Source organism: Mustela nigripes, chromosome 17, assembly GCF_022355385.1.
Source record: "Mustela nigripes isolate SB6536 chromosome 17, MUSNIG.SB6536, whole genome shotgun sequence".
In the NCBI taxonomy this organism is placed as follows: Eukaryota; Metazoa; Chordata; class Mammalia; order Carnivora; family Mustelidae; genus Mustela; species Mustela nigripes.
Genome location: NC_081573.1, coordinates 33,348,784 through 33,364,809, shown reverse-complemented (window position 1 = coordinate 33,364,809; position 16,026 = coordinate 33,348,784). Strand labels below are relative to the sequence as shown.

General features: G+C 53.6%; 1 protein-coding gene across 1 annotated transcript; it reads right to left on the bottom strand.

Moving 5' to 3' along the window:
- Positions 1 to 701: 701 nt before the first annotated feature.
- Positions 702 to 3,203, bottom strand: CCL17 (C-C motif chemokine ligand 17). Its single transcript, XM_059382469.1, has 3 exons — positions 3,026 to 3,203; positions 1,780 to 1,897; positions 702 to 1,158 (listed from the first exon to the last, which is right to left on the bottom strand). The coding sequence occupies exons 1-3, from the start codon at positions 3,093 to 3,095 to the stop codon at positions 1,047 to 1,049; spliced, it is 300 nt and encodes a 99-aa protein (XP_059238452.1). The 5' UTR covers positions 3,096 to 3,203; the 3' UTR covers positions 702 to 1,046.
- Positions 3,204 to 16,026: the final 12,823 nt, after the last annotated feature.

Here is a 16,026-nt window from a genome sequence, read left to right as displayed (position 1 = left end):
CAGCCTTCCCAGACCGTGAATTACAGAATCCTAGGAAGAGAAGGATCCCACCCCCACCCCCGCACCGTTGTCCCTAGACTGTGTCCCAGAAAAAGAAGCCACAAGGCCATGGCTGGTCAGAAGAATGAGATAGAACTAGAATCCAAAAACCCTGCTTCCCCCCACACCCAGCACACTATGGCTCAGGCCCTGAGGGGGGCCTTGCTCAGAGGGGCCTGGGAGGAGGGAGTCCGTAAAATCTCCGTCCCCCATCTGTCTTAGGACTTAGGCTGTGGGGTGCTCAGGGTGGTTCATGGAGCTCCCGTCTAACGGAGGAGCCAGGACTGACATACCCACACAGCAATCATCTGGGAAAACAACCCCATCACAGCGGGCTGCCCTGCAGTCCCTAAGAGCAGGAGGAATCAGAGCAGGAGAGACAGCCGGATGGGCAGCTTCTTGGGGAAGGCCTCCTGGAGGCTGGGCTCATCCCACAGACACCCTCACCTCCCCGGCCGGGGCCTCTCTCACCAGGACCTTCTCTTGCCCCTCACATGTGCTCTGCAGTGGCCATGCACCCCTCTCAGCCTCAGTTTCCCTTTATGGCCTGGACAGCACATGACAGGACCAGATGTTCTTCCACTGTGACAGGCTGGGTGGGCAGAACACGCTGACCCAGACTAAGGTATGAAGAGAGAGACTTTATTATTTTTTTTTAATTTTAAAAAGATGATGTTTATTTACTTGAGAGAGTGAACATGAGCAGAGGGAAGAGGCCGAGGGAGAGGGAGAAGCAGGCTCCCCACTGAGCAGGGAGCTCAATATGGAGCTCAATCCCAAGACCCTGGGATTATGACCAGAGCCGAAGGCAGATGCTTAACCAATTGAGCTACCCAGGTCCTCACAAAAAGAGAGACTTGAATCTGGGCTATTTCTGCTATGATTCCAGTCTAGAAAAGGAGGCAGGTGTCCCCTTTGTCCGTGTAGGGCCTCCCCTGGACTCAGAAAGCTTGGGGCTGGAGTAGTGAACACTGAAGCTGGAGGTCTCCAAATAGTCCCAGCAGAAATCAGGATTGCTGGAGCCCAGGGTTGTGCATGCGTTTTAAATATCTGACTGCCTTCTTCACCCTGGTGTCCTTGGGGTCCGAACAGATGGGCTTGTCCTGGACACTTATAAGCCTACAGGAAAGGGAGAGGGAGAAAGTCGTCAGTGTGTGTCAGGGCAAGAAGGACTCCCACAGCCCTGGGATCACTCCCACAGCCCTTGCTCTGCAGCGACCAGGCCCCCAAGGCCCCCAAGAGAAGCAAGAAGTTGCCTGAAGTCACACAGCACCTCAGTGACAGATCTGGGACATCAAGTTTGTCGGCAGTGACGCTTGACTCCCAAGGCTCCCTCCCGGGGAGCCAGGACATTCTGCCCCTCACTTCAGCTGGCTCACTCCCACAGAAAGCCTAGGAACTAGGGGTGCCCAGGAGGCGCCCGGCTCAGATCCAAGCCGTGGGAAGTGACCACAGTGGCCTCTGAGGACCAGTGTGCCAGGGGGCTGCCCTGTCTCTCGGGGCTTCTGGTTCCCCATCAATTAGAGAAGAGGTCAAACCTCAAAGCCCGGGGCCTTTTCGGGTCTCATAGGGTGGGGTGCAGGAACCGCCAGGAGGAGCAGGGCTGGGGTGGGAAGGGGGCCATGAAGGCCCCACTCTCTCCTCTCCCCAGTGCCCCTTCTGTAGCCCTAGGGGCTGCCTTCTCCCAGACTCCTAGGAGCAAAGATGGTGGGGGAGGGGAAGGGGGCTGGGCACACTTACACGATGGCTTCCTTGGGACACTCCCTTGAGGTCCTGTACCAGCTTTTGAGCCTTCTGAGAGGAATGGCTCCTTTGAAGTACTCTAGGCAGCACTCCCGGCCCACGTTGGTCCCTCGTGCTATGGAGAAAGGAGGCAGGAGTAGGTACGTATGTGAGTGTGTGTGTGTGTGTGTGTGTGTGTGTACACGTGTGTGTATGGACACATTTGTGTGTGTGAGGTCTCTCTGTGTACTCTGGGGGGCCCAGAGTGTGTGTACATGTGTGCACGCATGTCTCTGTGTGTGTTTGGGGGAGCCATGCGTGTATACTGTTGTGTGTGTAGGCGCAGCTGTGTGTGTCTGCATGTGTGTGCCTCTGTGTGTGCACACACTCAAATGCCAGCCGGGGAACCACCCAAAAATGTCCTCTGGACCAGGCTCTGGGCTGAGCCTCTGCCTGCAGGAGCTCGTTCAGCCCTCACGGTGCACCCAGAGACAGGCTCCGCCACTACTGTATTTCACCGATGACTACACCGGAGCCCTGGGCGCGAGGACCCTTTCCTGGGCCTCAGCTTCCTTATCTTGCACAAGAAAAAAGTATCCAGCACTGGCAAATAGGCCAGCTGGTGATGTGTGGCTTTAATCAATGCCACGGCTGGAGTGTTTTCTAAGAAGCCCCCAGCTGTCCTCCGGCCATCCCCCAGGGTATAACTAACTGGGCTGGACTAATTCAGAGAGCTACGCCGACCTGCGTTTTGCAGAAGTGAGAGCCACGGGTGAAGGCTGGGGAGCCGTGGCTGAGCGGGGCGCTAGCCAGCTGTGTTCCCACATCAGCTACCTTTCTCTTCCAGCTGCGGATAGACATCCCTCTATTCACGTGCTCCGGGAACCAGCGCTCCTGCCATCATGCTGATGCCCTCGGTGTCAAGAAAGACCCGGGAGCAAAACAGACGCTAACCAGTGCTTCCGAGAATAGGTCATTTTCCACTGTCAAAACCCAACCAAGGTCATTGCCTCTCAGTCACTGCAGAGAGAGAAGGGCCAGCACTTTGCTCCTCACTGAGCCAATCCCAAGCTCTGGGGTGGCATCTTCCCCACACACCCCTCCTCCTCATCCTCATACCTCCCTCAAAATCCTACTGCTGCCAGCCTCCCCCATCCCTAGAGGAATCACCGGGCTGTCCCTAATGCATAAACAACGGTCATTGTGGCCGTGATCTTGGTGCCCTGCCCCCTCCTGTCCCAGACCACATCTCCTTGGCTCTCACCTGCATGTAGGACCTGCAGAGAAGCCCCCAGGAGGAGCGTGAGCAGGAGCAGCATCTTCAAGGGGGTCATGGTGCTGCGAGCCCAGGAGAGGACCTGTGAGTGTGGGTCCTTCTGCTCAGGGGGAGGTGAGGATGGCCGCCAAGCATGGAGGTGACCTATTTAACCTCTTTGGGGATCTGCCCCACCTCCTGCCGCCTCCCCCATACATCCTTCCCTACACCCGTGGAGTCTGAAGATTTTGAGATGATTCAGCACAAGTCTAGTCCTGGAATGTTTGTGGCTTTCCAGAGAATGGGCACTCCGTTGGGGACAGAGGTGGAGTGTGTGTGTCCGGGGGCCATGACAGTGACACACTTCTCCTTTCACAGGGACATTTCTTAGTTCCTCTATTAGCGGAACAGAAGAGCCTCCCCTACAAGGGGTTAAGCCTCTGCCCTGAGGCCGGTGAGCCTCCTTCATGTACCATGTCCTGTACGGGTGTGGGGGGTGGCAGACAGGCGGGTGGGAGCCAGTGGGGCTGCCTAGCCTGGGCCTGGAACGGGCTCCTGGGCTCCTGGCAGCCTCCTGGGTTTGGGGGTATCCGCAGCCTGCATAGGCATGGGGGCATCTTCCCGGGGGTACCCCAGCTCCACTCATTCTGAGAAAGGCTTGAGGCCCAGACGACTTCCGCTGTGGGTGCTTCCCCAAGCTGGGCCCTGAACCACATGAGACCAGAGCCTGGCAGGTTTTAATCATCATTTAGTCCAAATTGGCCCCCTGTAGATTGGGAAGCCTAGCTCCCCAACATGGGGTCCCTCACCCCGGGCTGCAGAACAGAAGGCAAGAATCTGCGAGGGCCCAGTCTGCCATGGACACGTAGCCAGGTTCCAGCGTGAGCCCTGAACAGACTTTCCATGCACCATGGGCCACAGCATCCCCGCCTCGGGCCCCTCCCCAGCCACCAGAGAAAACGGCCAACAGTCTGCTTCGGGTTCCCCTGGGCCAAGTGGCAGGAGCCCCTTCCTGGGAGGAGTGTCCTGGGCCCACTTCCAGGTGGCAGCATCTCAGCAGGGTGACCCCAGGCCCCACTCTGCTCTGTCCCCGAGTGACCAAGGAGATCAGACGACACCCGGGCCCACACCATGGGACACACGTGTTCCCCTCCCCACAGCCGGCTCTGTGTCAGCCTGACACACCACTGTGGCATCTTATTAGCAGGGATGATAACGGCAGCAGGTGCTGTCTGTGGAAACCCAACCCATGGAGGGGGAGGGGTGGTGCTCTCTGCCACCTTGCCAGTCCTCGCAGGGCATCTGGGAGAAGAAGCTATGCATTGGACAGGGGTGCTGGAGGGCAAGACCAGTGCTCCTCCTCCTCCCCTTGCCCCCACCCCAGGGCCACCTTGGCAGGCTGGTGCCACTTTGCATCCTGGTCGGGGAGGGGGAGGCACACCTGGTCCATGGCAGGGTGTCTCCTGAGCAGGGTCCTCTGTTATCACCTTGTTGTGTGACTTTGGGCAGCTCACAGACCCTCTCTGGGCCTCACATCATCACCCATCAAGGGACGTCTGGACCGTCCCAGAGGCCCCACCAAAACAGCCAATCCGAGCCAACTGGGGTCCTCTCAGTGGATCTCACACCAGCTTTCCTCCGCTTCTCAGGGTCACATCACCCACTCCTCAAGCCACCACCCGAGGGGTTCTTTGTCCCCAGCTTGTCTGGCTGGGCCCTTCTTCCTGTCTCTGGAACAGGCTGTAATTTGCACATGCAGCAGGGGTCCTCCTGCCTGTCGTCATCTTTGGCACCAGCTTCCTGCACGAGGTGGGGACAACCTCTACCCCAGAGGCTCACTGATCAGGCTCCATCCTGCAAAGTCAGAGGATGCCGCTTTGACCTGGAGAAGAGTCTGGGCTCGGAGGAAATATAAACACCCTGAGGTGCTTGGGGAGGGCCTGGTCCTGGGAGAGGCAGAGGTGGTCTCTGCCGATGCTGGCCCTCATGGGTGGAGTGTCTTCTGACCCTCTCATCCTCACGCCCTCCGCCCGGTGGCTTCTCCACCGGCCACAGGGGTCACGGAATGCTCTCTTGTTGGACAAGAGGGAACCGTAAGGATGATGATAAGCAACTTTACTAACAGCCAGACTGTCCAGCCCCTACCGCTGGGAAAGTCCCTGATGGGGGTTTGAGTCCCCCTTGTTCTGCTGCAGACTCAGAACTTTTCTCCAGAAGGACCCAAATTCCCCTGTCCCTTCTAGGGAATTGGTTGTGACAGCAAGAGCAGAAGGTTCTGGACTAGCTCTGGGCTGGTGCGGGTTGCCTGGCAAGGGAGGGAACAGAGGAGCAAACATGCTGTGCCCAGGGCTGTGGTGGGACAGGAACAGGGCCCAACCCCAACATAGGAATTTGCACATTAGATAAAGGGCTGTCAGACCTAGAGCAGGGAGAGAGGGTCCTTCTGGCTGAGAGACCTTGGAAGGCTTCCTGGAGGCAGTGGTCAGTGAACGGGTCCTTGTGACTGGGAGGATTCACACCAAGAGAAGGAGTGGTGGGAACTTCACAGAAGGGAGGCGCTTAGCACGGGCACAGAGGAGGGAATGTGCAGATAAATGAGAGAAGCAGGGGCACCTGGGTGGCTCAGAGGGTTAAGCCTCTGCCTTCAGCTCAGGTCATGATCTCAGGGTCCTGGGATGGAGCCCCGCATCGGGCTCTCTGCTCAGCAGGAAGCCTGCTTCCCCTCTCTCTCTGCCTGCTGCTCTGCCTACTTGTGATCTCTGTCTGTGTCAAGTAAATAAATAAAACCTTTAAAAAAAAATGAGAGAAGCAGTGCAGAACTCTGGTGGGGGACACGGTCCTGATGTGACAGGGAGACCGTAATGTCCGTGAGGACAGGGACACATCTGCCACCGTGTGTGTCCCTAGTGTCTGCACACTGTGGGGCCTTCCGTGAGGCTTGACCAAGACAGAGGGGACGGGACGAAGGACAAGGACAAGGAGCCTGAATCCGGGGAGAAGCACTGGAGTGCAGAGCCCACCTCTCCACCTCTCTTTGGAGGCAACACAGACCAGGGACATTTTTGTGGTTTCCTTGCCAGGGGTTAACTGGTTCATTCCTCCTCAGGTCTCCCAGCTATGAAATGGGTTCCTAGGGACCTTCCAGATGGGATGTCCTGAGACTATGAGTCTGGGACTATGCTAAGGGCCTCAAGAGACCTTTACGGTGTAGTGCAGACTCTAGAGCTCAGAGGTCGGGCTGGGAAATCAGGAATGCTCCCTGGAGGAGGCAGTGGTGAGGCAGAGTTCTACAGAGGGCAACAGAGGAGAGGGTGGCCAGAAGAAGGGCAAGGTCCTGGGTGGGAAAACAGGCCAGATGCAGGCCTAGTAGGACCACGGAGTTAAAGGGGAATTAGACCAGAGTGGGAGACAGAGGTTGAGTGACTGCTTGTCTCAACACCTCTGACTCAAGCTGACCAGACATACTGCCCATGCAGCGGCCACCCTTGCTGCCCCAGGACCGAGACCACAGCCATGGGGAGTCCCTTAAGGACTAGAGAAGATCAATATTTCCCCCACCATTGCTTGAAGGGGGTCCGCCAGCCAGATTCTGGGTACCTCGCCCTGAAAGAGAGGGAGGAATTTCTTCTGCCCTACCTCTGGCTCTGTTGTGGGCTGGGGCAGCATCAGCGATGCTGTTGTCACAACCCCAAGAACTTAGCCCTAAGCCATGGAACTGCACATGACAATAATCCCTAAGGTGGAGCCCATGTCAGCTGAGGCTCCAGGAGGAGAAGGACTTGCTGGGAGCATCCCAGTGAAGATCTAGTATTTTGTCCACAGAAATCTGTCCTCTGACAGCTGAAGCTAGACTTGTCTTATCCTACCTATGGTGGCTAAGATGTGAAGGTCCCAGATGTTATTTGCAGCCCCCAATCCCAAAATACATCCCACTGCCCTGTCCCAAGGGCCTGATGGGCTCACTGATGGGTCAGCCTTCCCTCACAGGTCGTCAGTCTGCTTGAGTCCATGGGTCAGTAAAACAGGGGTATCCTTACCATGGGCTTTCCGTCCCCTCCCATGGTCAATGGGAAACACTTGTTCAGCAGGCCGCCTGCATGTGTCTTGAACCAATCCCGTTGTCACCATCCACATGGCCAACCATCTCCATCTCCCTGCTGGACCCCAGCCCCACGCTCATCTCCTAGCCCCCAGCCTTGCCACTCCAATCCACCGTCCTCTCTAAAGCCCCGAGGTCTTTCCAAAACGCAAATCTGAACAAGGCTCTCCCCTTCCTCAAAAATCCTTCCATACTTCCTCATCGCCCTTAGGACGAAGTCCAGATTCTCATTGACCATTCCAGCCTCTACTTCTGCCTCCAGCCCCACCACTTATCTCCTTTCTTTGTTCTAGCCACATGGACCTTCTTTCAGTTCCTTGAAAATGCCAGGCTCTTTGTATAGTTCTTCCCCCTGTCTGGAACTCTCTCTCCTGCCCCCCCACAGCCCACTTCCTTCCACTCCTACCCTCCTCAGATCACAGCTTAAACCCTCACTTCCTTCCTTCAGCCCTCACCTTCCTCTGTGAAGGTCCCTGGCTTCCCTCTCCTGCTCTCCTCACATTACACTGTGATCACTGGTTTGTTTGAGGGGTCTTACAGGGAAGACCGTGAACTCCTTGAAAACAGGATTTCTTCTGTGTTCCAACTTGCGGCTCTAGGACTTAGCACCCAGTAGGTCCTCAATAAAATATGTTTATTGAATGGGTAAGTGGTAGATGGTTGGATGGATGGGTGGGTGAATGAATGAGTGGATGATGGATGAAGGATGGGTAAATGGATGGATGGATGGATGGGTGGACGGACGGATGGATGGATGGACACATGGATGGATGGATGAATATGCAGATGAATGAATGGATGGATGGATGGACACTTACTAATTTCTGAACTACAGCTTGGGCACAGCTTACATTCTAACCCAGGGCCTCCTTCACTCCAGAACAAATTATTTTTTGTCAAGTGTGTCTCACCAGTGTCTCAGTATCATGAGACACACCTGAATTCTCCTGTCATGAATGAGGCAGAAGAGTCCAACCCAGGCACTCATTGACTCTTGCCCCATCTAGTTTACAACCTCCTTGTGGGTTGTGGCCATTTCTTGACTTCCGTCAAACCCAGATTTCTTTGACTGTGGCTTTGCTCTCATTCCTTCTTCATCCCAGGAGGTTCTCCTTCTCTTAGTTTCATGCCCACCTCCTAGCTCTTTGTGTGCTCCCTTCCCATGGCGCCCTCCCCTCTGCTGACCACATGAGCTAGGGTCTCTACTTCTGTAAAACCCTCTTTGACCCACTCCCTCAACACGCTGTCCTTCTATTTCTCCTTTTGTTCATGACCAAACTTCTCCAGTGTGTGGTCTGCACCTCCCACTACCATTTCCTCTCTGTTCGTGGGTGATTTAATTCTTAGCACTATGGCCCTCACATTCTGGGGAAGCCACTTTGTCGGTGCCTCTCAGCCATGCATGGCCACTCTCTGAACTTCCCATCCCCTCACAAAGGGCAGTAAGGGACAGTGGTTACCCACAGATGCTCTGAAAGCATTCTCCACAGCCCTGGGTCCCAGTCCCTCTTCGACGGGTTCCTTACTGTGTGACCACGAACAACTCTACGATCCTCACTGTCCTCATCGGAAAAATGGGCTTGTTGATAGATGCTCCCCTATGACATTGCTGGGAAAATTAACTGAGATGATACGGGAAAACTTCCTGGTCTCCAGCTGGTTTGATGATCTCCTTGTCATCACTAGAAACCTTTTCTCTTTGTCACATTCCTCCCCATTGGGATTTGGGAGAGGGTTCTTCCCTGAGCCTTCTGTGGGTTCCTTTTCTTGGTAACATTTCCAAGCTCTCACCCCGGAGTTGGGCAGGGTTCTCAGCAATTACCCCTATTAGTTTACTTTGTTCTCACAATAACCCAAGGAGATAAGAATTATTATTGTCTACATTTTACAGATGAGGAAACTGGGGACCAACCACAGTGGTTAAGAAACTGGTCCGAGGGTCCACAAGGCTGGCAAGTGGCTGAAGCGTGCGTGGGTCTCTGTCCTAGGGTTTGTTTTTGTCTCAAGCAACCCTCTCTCCCTCCTTTGACCTTGAGGTCAATGCTTCCTAAATCTCTCTCTCCAGCCCCTTTGGACCTCGCCCCATCCTCTGGCCTCCTTTTGAGCCTAGCCATTCCGGACTGTGGGCTCTTAAGAAGCAGAAATCTGTCCCTTTGTGGTTCACAGTTCAAGAAAAGAAAGGCAGCACCAAGTTCCTCTCAACCAACTCCCCCCCCCCCTTTTTTTTTTCCGTTCAGGCTGGCGTCATTCTCCACCTCCCATCTGCCTCTCTGGTCTGAAATTGTACCCTTGACTCATCTCTCACCTTCAGGCCCCATGGTGCATCAGGCAGAGACCCTGCCCAGCAATGTCTTCAGGGGGCACTCAGCGTCTTGACCCCCTCCTCATTTCCACTGTCTGGGAACCAGAATCCTTCCCACCTAGACAGTACTGACAACTTCCAGACCTATTTCCTCCTCTCTGGTCCTCCTGCATGCCTACCTCGGATGGGTCTTTCTCAAGGGCTGCTCTGACTACATACAGCCTAAAAGAGCCATCAGTGGTTCTCTAGTCCCTGAACCCTCCACTCAAAACCCTTCTGGCCAGTCTTAAAGCCCTATCATCCCTCCAGATCAGTCTCACCTTGAGGATCGTGGTGCTCAGCTTCTGGGAACGTTGAAGGTTGCCCTTACTGGGCAGCTTGGTTTGCTATGTCCTCCTCTTTTCTGGATCACCCACCTCCCTGAGCCAAATTATACCCACTTCTCATATAGGACATGCCATCAAAGGTCAAACAGGGGCGTCCCCGGGGAAGGGAGGAGTTAGGAGCTATGACTCTTGGTCGGGTAACCCGGGTTTGAATTCAGCTCTGCCATCAATCAGTTGTGTGATGTGGAGCAAGTGACTTCCCTCCGAGCCTCAGTCTCCCCACCTGCGAAATGGAAATAATAACAGTAAAGTAGGTGAGCAGGTTTTGGTTCACATCCACCGCCTTCAGGCATATATCTGGCAAATAGTACCGTGTTCCCAACTTTAAATATCATCTATATGCCAAAGACTCCTGACTTTTTCTTGCAAGCTCCAGACTTGTATGTCAGCTGCCTCCTGAACAAGACGAGCCAGCATCTCAGAACCCTCAAGTCCAAAGCCGACTTCCCGATTCCCATCCGCCCCCACACATGCTCCCCCCACCCCCCGCCCCCTTTCTTCCCCAACCCTTCCTTCCCCGTTACTTGGACCAGAAACCTGGGCACCATCCTGACGCCTCTTTCTCTCGCCCTACTCCTTGCCACCATCTGTCAGCCCCTCTCCTGGCTCCGCTTCAGAATCCCTCTGGAGCCCACCATCCCGCCCCTGGATTCCCGACGTCGGCTCCTGGCGGAGTCCCTGCCTCCATCCTTGCGGGATATGCTCTATTCTCAGCACAGTCACCAGGGGAACGTGAACCTCCTGTGCTCACGCCCCGCCCGACTCTGCCCTACACCCTGGAGGAAAGGCCAAAGACCCTGGAGCAGCCTCGAGGCCCTGCCTGGCTTAGGGTGCTGTGGCCTCGGGGAGCCTCCACGGTGCCTGACGTCCTTCCCGGGGACGCTCCACAGACCGTTCTTTTGGCCTGGAATATTCTTTCCCCAGATACATGCATGACTCACTCCTTCACCTCCTTCCTTCTCTGCTTAAATGTCACCTTTCAGGGAAGCCTACCCTGCTTGAAAATGCAGCCTCACCTCTTCCTTGGCTCTATTTTCATTTTTTTGCAGCAGTCCTCCCCAGCCCCTAATAACGACACCGTTGACATGCTTCTTCCACCCGCGGCTTGTTGCCCGTCTCCCCCTGACACCCCCACTGGAACGTTAAGTGCCACGGAACCAAGGCCCTGTCTCTCTTGTGCTTCATATCATCGTGGTACATGGGAGGTCCCCCGTATACAGGAGTTGATTTCAGTGACTGGACGGCTAAAAGGCTGGTATTGTTCTCGAAGCCAAGTCTGTGAACACTTCTCATGGAGTCTCCCTCTTACCCGGCTTGTCTCATCTCTCTTCCTCTCTCATGTCTGGGGCTCAGCTCCTCCTCCTGGGACCCTGCCTCAGCCCTGTAAATCAATTACTTTCACTCACTGCTAAAGTCCAACTCTCTCTTTCCAAGGAGCCTTTGTCCCTGGATCCAAGTATCTCACCGGCAGGTCTTTGGTTTCCAGACGGCACTGGGACAGTCCAGAGTTGAACCGCCAAGGGCCAGTTCAAGACTCACCCCTCATGGTGCCAGGATGGACCCTTCCTTTAGATATGAGAGGTCTGCTGCAACCTGTTCCAAACCTGGCAGCCTGCCTGGAGGCGGGGTGGGCAGAGGAACTTCCTGACACAAGGGAACTTCTCTTCTCCCAAGGAAGGTATGTTCGATGCCAGGGTCAGCACCAAGAGCCCAGCATCCTGGAAGCACGCACGTCTAGAAAGGCGCCTTTTCTAAGGAGCCTGATGGATCTGGGTCCTTCAAGAGGCTGAAGCTCTCCCCGCTTTGTCGTCCAGTCCCACAGCAAATAAGCCAGCCCAGGGCTGGGCCAGTTGAGCATTCGGCCATTTGTGACATGACACAGTCCTACCTAGCTTGTGGCTCACTTGCGGGGAGCCCAGGGTGTGGAAGGGTGTGGCCACTTCTGAGCAAGGTCCAGACCTGGGAAGCAAGTGCCTCTGGAGGCAAATGAGTTCCTGCTCTCTTTCTAGAAAGAAGCAGGTGCCTTGGCAGCCCTCTGGGCCCTGGCCAGAACAGGCCAGGGCTTGTCCTTCCGCAGGCATGGGCTTTCTCCTCGAGCCCACGGGGCTTAATACAGGTTGCTCCCTTCTTCCTACTCTGCCTGGGCTTCGTACAGCGATCGGGACTCATTCCTTTTTTCTTCCCCAGTGAAATGAAAACTACTTAATCTAGCTCCAAAAATAATGGTGTTTTTATTGGCATCAGGTTGACTCTAGAGAATTCTTGGGGACCTTTTCTTTCTATTGATTCCCATCTACTCCTTGAAGTCCTTCTCACTTTCCTACCCTCCCACTACCCACCAGGGACTCCTTTTTCTGGACCCCGCAGTGGGCTGCAGGCTGGGAAGCACGGGAACAGGCTCTCTCCATTGACTGAGGTTGGGTTCATTACGGACACACTCCTGCGGGAGGTGGGGAAGAACAGAGGAATGAAGTCAGAGAAGGAAGTGAAGCCCAGTAAAGGTGTGACCTCTGGTTAGTCCCTGGGGGTGGCTTCCTCCTGCTCTCACAGGGGCTCTAGAGCTCCAGTTAGAGGGGCGCTGAGGTGGCTCATGCATCTGACTTTTTTTTTTTTTTTTTTTTAAGATTTTATTCATTTGTCAGAGAGAGAGAGATAGAGAGCACAAGTAAGGGGAGTCACAGGCAGAGAGAGAAGCAGGCTGCTCCCCAACCAAGGAGCCTAATGCAGGACTTGATCCCAGGACCTTGGTGCATACCATAACCTGAGCTGAAGGCAGATGTTTAACAGACGGAGCCACCCAGGTGCCCCCTAGCATCTGACTCTTGATCTTGACTTGGGTCTTGATCTCAGTGTTGTAAATTCAGGCACTGCACTGGGTTCCATGCTCCGGGTGGGCATGTGGGTGGCATCCTGGGATTAAGCTCTGTGTTAAGCTCCCGGCTCAGCAGGGCGTCTGCTTCTCCCTCTGCTCCCCACCCTGCCTGCCCCTCCTGCACTCTTTCTCAAGTAAATAAATAAAATCTTAAAAAAAAAAAAAGTGTCGGTACTAAAAGCAGCTGAAGGGAGTGGGCTCTGGGTGGGCCACTCGAATGCACCCAGCACTGGGTTAAAGGGTAAATATTACCCTCCCTGAGGCCCACGTGCCTCTCCTAATCCATCCCTCCACAGACTGAAAGACACAGAATTGGTCACAGAGGACCCCGTTCAGTCTCTGAGACCCCTTTGAGGCAATTCAGTATTTTATGCCAGGAAGTGCCTTAAAATGCAGCACACACACACACACACACACACACACACACAGGCATGCCACAGATCGATGGCTTTCCATAAATCAGAAAGCCATGTAGTAGGGGCATCGGGTCAGAAAGTGCCCATGGGACCCAGATGGCAGTGGGTGCCGGCCCTTCCTTGCTTTCATGTCTCCTGAGACCACGGTAGTCACTGGAGCACAACGGGGAACAAGACGTACACATCCTCGTCCTCATGGATCTTATAGCAGCTCCATGAAGCCAGCAGGCACGCCCAGGTCGTGTGAGAGTTATCATGGGTGCAGGTGTCCTGAGTACCCACAGCAGAGAGCCTTTGGGAAACCAAGAAGTTAGGGAAGGCCTCGTTGTTCCAGGCAGGGGACTAGCCAGTGCAATGGCTCAGAGGAACAAGAGTGAAGATTGACTCGAAGATGGCAAAGGATGTGCGGCCAAAGGCATTGCTGTGGGGAGTGGGTAGCAAGACCAGGGGAACAGTATCAAGAGAGCCAGAGGGAGGGCCAGCCGAAGTCCTCCAGGAAAACAAATACACGGAACACGCCCTGGGTCCCTGTGAGTGTGCAAAAGCAGCCCACTCCTGTGCCAACAGGTCCAGGTTACCCTGGTCGGACTGCTGGGCTTACAAGGTGCACAAAGGACTGGTTGATCCATATCCGCTGGCCAACAGCGGGCACTCAGTTATGTTCATACTCTCCCCTTTTACTTCCGAATCTGCTGAAGCGATCACCGGCCTATCTGAGCCAGGCGAACTCCTAAGCACCAGCATATCTCAGAGAAACTACGAAGTCCTTCTTTCTACCGCTAGTGGGAGAGAATTCCAGATAAGCCCAGACAGCTGGCCGGCCACCATTGACCATCCCCTGGGCAAAGAGAGAGAAGGGAGCGTGGCGAGCTAAATCACTGACAATCTGCTTATTCCCCATTAAGGGAATGTTTTCAAGCCTTTAACACCATCACGAGGTGACTGACAAGTCATTCCTACTCAGCAAGTAATGACCTACTTCTTTTTCTCGATTGCTGTATCCATCAGGATGGGCTAGTTTGTGTTGCAATAACCAATGATCTCGAACTTTCCCTAGGCTTAAAACCACAAAGGTTTGTTTCTTCCACAGAGGTCAGGGGAAGCTTTTCATCACTCTGAGACCCAAGGTAATGAAGTGGTCGCTTTCATTACCCAACGTAATGAAGCTGGAGAGGTCGAGCCAGAAGGATTAAAAGTTCTGGAGAGTCTCTCAGCAATTCAATGTTTGAGTCTAGTGATATGCATGACTTCCCTTCCCAGCTCACTGGCCAAAATGGGTCATGTGGGCCCATGCACCCCAAGGAGGCAGGAAGAACAGCCTCCCCTGTGCCCAGCAGGTAGCCAGCCAGAAATATGCAGGGAGAGGGACAATCCCAGGCCCACAGACTTGAAACTCACTAACTTCTCTTTCTTTCCAAGTGTGAGATCAGAGGTCCTGCTAGTCTGGTATCAGTTCATTGGGATTCATGAGTTTTGACCTCGTCAAGTTCAAAAACAATTTGTAGGAGAAAAGCTACCTCAACTTGAAAGGCATCTATATAGTTTAGGGGAAAAAATATGCAAATTACAAATTACTCTTATCTGCTTAATGGCACCATAACATTTCTTCACCCTACTCTCCTGAAAACCAAGAAGACTACTTTTCTTTGTAGGTATCTTATAACTCCACAGTCTTGCTTGGGTCTCCAATAACAAAAATGAATAGAAATAGGATGTTTCAAACCCTTCGGAAACACCTATTACGTGATCAAACACCTATTACCGACAGCTCACTATGGGCAATGGAGAAAACTGAGCCCAGAGAGGTTAAGCAACTTGCCCAAAATCACACAGCCAGAAATCTCCATGCTATATTCTGCTCCTGTATCGGTAAAACAAACAAACAAAACAAAACAAACAAGCAAAAATTAAAGATGCTCATTGCAAATAATTCTACTCCATCCTTTGGGGGCAAGAAATCCCTTGAATTTAAGAAAGGCATATCTCTTCCACCAGTTTGGGAAGATTAAGATTGCCCATGGGTCCAACTGATGAGGGAGCAGGAGGCTGGCTGAGGACAGAGCAAAAGCTGGCACCTTGCACTCCTTCTCCACCTGCTCCCCTCCATATGTGTAGCGTTCCTCAGGTACCCCTGACTGCCATAGAACGATAAATAGCTAACTTGCAGGGATCACAATCCTGCAGAACAGGAATCTCCCTTGCTCTACAGATGTCCTAGAGATCTAAACAGGGAGGTTACCTTATCAATAGCACAAACTTCCAGAGGCAAATAACTCTCAGTTCCTGAAGCCCTAATGTCTCCCTCCCCACCATAAACTGGAGGAGACTGAGGTAGAAGGGAATATAAATGATAGCAGGATCATAATACCCCACCAAGAATCTCCCAACTATCTTGATGTTAATGCCTGACCTAAAGACGACATTGATCAAGCCATAAGGGCACCTTGTAGGCCCTCCTTAACACGTGAAAACTCTGTTGAAACCTCCCATCCCCTCACCATCCCCCCAACCGCAAGGTATATAACATGCCGACCCTCACAACCCGGGGCAGCCGCTCTTCCTGCCCACGGGTCCTGTCCCCGTGCTTTAATAAACCACCATTTTGCACCAAATATGTCTCAAGAATTCTTTCTTGGTCATCGGCTCCGGACCTCAGCCCACTGAACCTCACTTAGGTTCTAGAACTTCATCACAACCACTGAAGTTGCAGTGAGTTTGAGAAAGTCAGCCTGGAACTAGATCTTTTCTTAAATCCCAATAGTTGCAACATTCTTTCTCCGGGAAAGCATATGACTAAGCAGAATTGAATGGGACACGAGTGGTGGTCCCCTTAGGTCCTGCACACATAGAAACAGCAGGGCACACATGCATGGCGCAAACACACACACACACACACACACACACACACACACACACACACACACACACACACACA